This window comes from Ictalurus furcatus, chromosome 13 (assembly GCF_023375685.1).
Source record: "Ictalurus furcatus strain D&B chromosome 13, Billie_1.0, whole genome shotgun sequence".
In the NCBI taxonomy this organism is placed as follows: Eukaryota; Metazoa; Chordata; class Actinopteri; order Siluriformes; family Ictaluridae; genus Ictalurus; species Ictalurus furcatus.
The window spans coordinates 2,025,878-2,031,096 of NC_071267.1; the positions used below are offsets into that span (position 1 = coordinate 2,025,878).

General features: G+C 35.0%; 1 protein-coding gene across 1 annotated transcript; it reads right to left on the minus strand.

Annotated features, from left to right (window-relative positions):
• Positions 1 to 790: 790 nt before the first annotated feature.
• ndufa4b (NDUFA4 mitochondrial complex associated b) lies at positions 791 to 3,788 on the minus strand. Its single transcript, XM_053640594.1, has 4 exons — positions 3,613 to 3,788; positions 2,116 to 2,204; positions 1,413 to 1,473; positions 791 to 1,256 (listed from the first exon to the last, which is right to left on the minus strand). The coding sequence occupies exons 1-4, from the start codon at positions 3,652 to 3,654 to the stop codon at positions 1,200 to 1,202; spliced, it is 249 nt and encodes an 82-aa protein (XP_053496569.1). The 5' UTR covers positions 3,655 to 3,788; the 3' UTR covers positions 791 to 1,199.
• Positions 3,789 to 5,219: the final 1,431 nt, after the last annotated feature.

Here is a 5,219-nt window from a genome sequence, read left to right on the forward strand (position 1 = left end):
TATGCATTATATGCATAATATGCATTATTCAGTCCTGGTGAACCCAAAGAGGTTACAATACATTAATGACTTCATATTAATGTATTGTAACCTCTTTGGGTTCACCAGGACTCCCATGAGAGAGATCTGTTTTATGTTACTGGTACTCATACTTCTCACTGGTCACACTGTCTTTCACCTGCCTATGTTAGTCAAATCATTAAAATGAGCTAGTTATCCAATCTAACTACTACACAACTATTTGAGACAGATGGGAGGGTGGGGGTTGTGGGAAGGGTGGGGGTTGCCTGGATTCCTGGTAGTTGGCTTGGTAGGTAGCTACTAGCTAGCTAGCTGTACATCACCTTCAACCTTTATCACTGTCCATTTGCATAATTCCTGTTTACTAGCCTGGCTTACTAGAACACTAATCAGTATTTGGTGTGGCATCCCTTTGCCTTTAAAATTTATGAGTAGCCTTAGATACACTTGGCTAGTAAGTTTTTTTCAAACATCTTGGAGAATCTACAACAGTTTTTTTTTTTTTTTTTTTGGAGACTTTGAATTCTTTTTTTTTTTTTTTTTAACAGGCAATTCATGCCAGCCTTTATGAGCCTTTATTTATAAAGGCTTTCTTTATTTCTTTATTATTTCAGCTACACCCTTCTCTTAGGCCGTTAACTACAGAAGGAAAGGCAACTATTGAATATCTTGAATAATGAAAAAACAATATGATTGTAAATGTACAATGTACATGTTAAAAATGAATTGAATGCAATCTGGATTTGAATCAAATTTCAAGATGATTGGAGCCAATAAATATATTTGTTTTATTATTATTTATTTCTGGTGTTATTTAAGAGATAGCATGTTAAGTCTGGAAGCCTAGTCAATACAAACTGAAAAGAAATGTGAAACCATTTTGGGAAAACACAATCAAACGGTATAATTTTAACACAGATTTTCCATGATTCTACAAATCATTCATATTTGATATATTTCCTGACTGAACTGTTTCTGGTTAAGAATCGCACTAAAGTCTTTAAAGTTTTAAAATGAATCTCTATAAAGTACAAAACAAGAGTGTTTCTGTCTGAATGTGTTCAATCTGTATGGAAGAATCATGAAGGCTTCCTTTCCTTTCTCAGAAATGGCAATGAGCATATTCAGCAGTTCTTGGATTTCATACAGCACCATTTATATAAACCCAGGGCTTAGGTTCAGAAGTCAGGCCTGTCCTTCTTCAGCTTGGAGTAGTCCATGTTCACCGTGAAGAACTGTGGGGAGAAAAATGTAATGTGTGTTCTGTCATTAAGAATCCGTTTATGTCATGAAGTGATAACCAACTTACATTTTCTTACGCTGCTGATATTGGACCTCAAGCTGCATTACAGAAACATTGAAACCCCCCCCCCCCCCAACCCACCCCTTACCTTGTATTGGTCGTTAGGGCCGAGTTTGTTCCAGGGTTCAGGGTTATTGGTGCGATCCCACCTGTGGTGCACATTGTGTGGTTAAAAACTTGATGTTACGAAGCATTATAGACAAAAATATAAAAATGCAAATCAGGAAAACACATAACCGAAGCTTATGGCCTCCAGTTTAGCAGCGTGCACAAAATTTGCATGTGTAAATCATCCCATAGATACAAAAACCAATTCTTCCTCAGCATAGAATTCAGTGTCATACTCGGGTGTCAGGTAGGAGGCGTGGCCTAAGTGATTTGGAAGATGAAATACTTCACATTACCTTGTATTTTTTTCATTGAATACAGCTTTAACATTGTTTAATACACAGTAAACCGTGCTAGTTTATATAAAAACCGAGCTAAAAAAAATATTTTACTCATGTCATGTCAATGCCAGAATCAGTGATTCACTCCATTTCCCATGGTGCAACCCAGCCTACAAGCATGGCTGCTCCAGACTCCCAGATGACATGTTCCAGCTCCCCTGGCTTAATTCCAAATACCACTACTATGCTATAAAACTGACTCCAAACTTCCACTCGCTGCAAATTATCGTTCAGTGTGCCTTTCCCTGGCATTTCCAAGCCTTTATTATCGCATTGCTATTCTGTTATTTTTTATCTTATAATATCTTGAAGCAACCTTCATTTTACTTTGAAAGCACTCACGAGCAGTCTGGGTTCTTGAGGGCCAAGCGGCAGAGATAGAGCATCGACATGGTCGCTCCGCCGCCGATGAATACAAACAGCGGGATCAACTGAAACAAACCAAAAACACATACATAACAAACATATCTCTTTATCTGCATAATTTGTGAAATGATGTAATTACTGCAACATTGTAAAGGGTGATTACATAATTCGTGTTCTTTTAACGTTTTTTTTTTTTTTTTTTTTTACATGGAAAAATTCCATAGATCCTTTAGTACACATGCATGTTCACTTTACTTTACTTTTCTGAACGTTTTCACACCAAAATCATGACGCCAGATCAGGCTTCACAGGCCTTAATCCCAAGATAGGCTATAATTTAATTATATAATTGAATCTGATTGGTCGTTGGATTAATTTTCTATAATCTGTCATTTTCGGCACATAAAGTTTTGCTCTTTAGCAAAGCAATTTTTTTTAAAATGCCATTGTTTCCATTTTTTCCAGAGCTAAGGTAGATAGGTAGGTAGCTGTAACAGATGCGTTTTTGTTTGTTTGTTTGTTTGTTTGTTTTTCTATTATTGCATGTTCTGGCTCAAATAACTAATCAAGGGAGTAGGTTTGGTCTCAATATTGGTAGGGACACCCACCCACCCTGGAAAAAAAAGGACTGTTTAATGTTGACAGCCAAACGGTTTATTAAAATATAACATCTATATTTACATTAAGATCTGTATTTACATTTAAATACAAATTTATACAAAGCAACAGATCAAAGACTAAAAGATTCTAAATTCTAAAATTCTGCCCCCCTCAAAATATTGGTAGGGACATGTCCCTACCGTCCATATGCAAATCTACGCCATTGTAACTAATATTCAAAACTGTACAGAAAATGCCTTTTGAGTTTGACCAACTTGTCTTTCAGGAATATTAATGACGGAATTCTATATCAGAAATATCAACATTCGTTCATTACCACCATTCACGTAGGCTATTTATGTGTGTATTAGCCTATTATACACGGTTATTAAAACAGTGTACTGTACAGGTATGAGGCACAATCCCAATTATCTCGCTATTAGGTCCATATAGTGCATTAAATAGGGTATAGAAGCAATTATTTCATACAATTTACAGTCTGCTTCACATTATGAGGAATATAAAGCTTCATCCAAAACGTGTCTAAGTTGGAGAAATTGTGCACTAGGTAGGCCACTATTTATAGGCCTGTAGTGCACTTATGTACTGTAGGGTGTAGAGTGCATTTGTGACACGGCCCTCAAATATTCCGCATTGCAGCTCATACCGTTATACACCTGAGAATAAATATAAAATGAATGTGCGTGGTCCAATCTGACGTATTTATTTATTGAATATGAAAATGAAATTGGTTTCATTCATTATTTCCAATCAGATCAAAGACTACTTGTAAATACTCGAGACGTTTCAATGTCAAGAAGGTTGAATTAAATATCACAAAAAAAAAAAGCGCATAGAATCAAATGTACTTACAGCCGGGTGACTCCTCAGCTGTTTTGCCACCAGTTTTAGCATCCTGTCTGAATTTATGCTAAATATATATATATGTATATTTAGCCTGTATACTAATACTATAAGATGTCTTCAGCGTTGCGATGTGCGCGCGAGCTCTTTCCGGTGCGTTGCTACGGGAGTGCAGAGTCGACTCATAGTGAACCGATTCTCTGAATCTTATGGGTAACGACGCAGCGTTTAAAAACTGTTTACATATTCAAATAATTCACAAAAATACTGTGCTCTAATATATATAGCAAACAATTGCAAACACAACACAGGTTTATACACACACACACACACACACACACACACACACATACATATATATGTATATATATATGTATATATATATATGTATGTATGTATATATATATATATATATATATATATATATATATATATATATATATATATATATATATATATATTTGTTAAATATAGGTAAGCAACAATTATTGGCACCCCTATGAATTCATATGTAATGGGAAATATATTCCCATTGATATTTAAAAAAATATATAGTTCACCTGGGTGACTATGAACAGGAAATTGTTCAATCATGACTTCCTGTTTCACAGGGGTATAAATATGAGGTAACACACAGGCCAAATTCCCTTAGTCATTCATGACAATGGGTAAGACCAAGGAAAAAGGTTGTTGAGCTCAGGGCCGGAGTGGGACTCATTTTCAGCCCTGGAGTTTCATGCCTTAGACCGGCCCACTTTAGTTCACGACTGACAATGTAATTAAAACCTCAGTGTATAAGTCTGCAATAGTGCACTGTTCTCTACAGCCTTGTAATTCATTGTATTTTTTTCAAAAATATCATCATTTCCAATTCAGTGCAAATACAGTAGCCTAAGTGTTGCTTCACAGTGAAGATTTATTTAACAACAGTATTCTTTACAACAACACAATGCAATGTTTAACAGTATCAGAACAGTATTTTCTGTAAAAAAAAAAAAAAAAAAAAAAAAAATTAATAGTGTTAATAAATATCTAAACCTTAAAATGAGAAATATCAAATAAATTCAAATATAAAACAAAAAAATTAAATAATAAAGAATAACATAAAATGTATGGCACTTTCTAATGACACCATCATCTCTTTATCCTTTGTATAAGTTAAGGAAATGGCTGCTTTACAACTTCAACACAAATATGAGAACATTAGTTAAAGGGTAAATCTCCAACATTATTCTTTAAAACATCACAATGTCCTTTTCTGCAATATCTGAATATACATTCTGTGCAAAATTGTTCACAGATATCCAATCCTTAAACACAAATAAAGAATAAAACAAGTATTGCACTGTTCTCTGCGAGAATTATTTTCACAGTATAACTTTCTAATGACGGCTTCATCTCTTTTTCCTTTGCAGAAGTGTAGCTTCAAGGAAACATGGGCAACCCTAAAACATTAATAAACGCCTGAGCAATGCACTGGTCTCTGCAACTTTGTTTATCAGTGTCATTTTCCAAAGACATGAGAATTTTAGTCCTTTGGTGAATGTGTTTCCAGTGTTTCATGCCTCCCTTTATCAAAGGGAGGCCCCACTTATCAAAGGGGCAAATGCCAAACA

Coding starts and splice junctions, on each gene's coding strand:
- ndufa4b (XM_053640594.1), bottom strand. CDS start 3,654: ATGCTAAAACTGGTGGCAAAACAGCTGAGGAGTCACCCGGCT. Junction 1,474..2,115: donor CTCAAGAACCCAGACTGCTC/GTGAGTGCTTTC, acceptor TGTGCACCACAG/GTGGGATCGCACCAATAACC. Junction 1,257..1,412: donor GCCCTAACGACCAATACAAG/GTAAGGGGTGGG, acceptor TTCTCCCCACAG/TTCTTCACGGTGAACATGGA.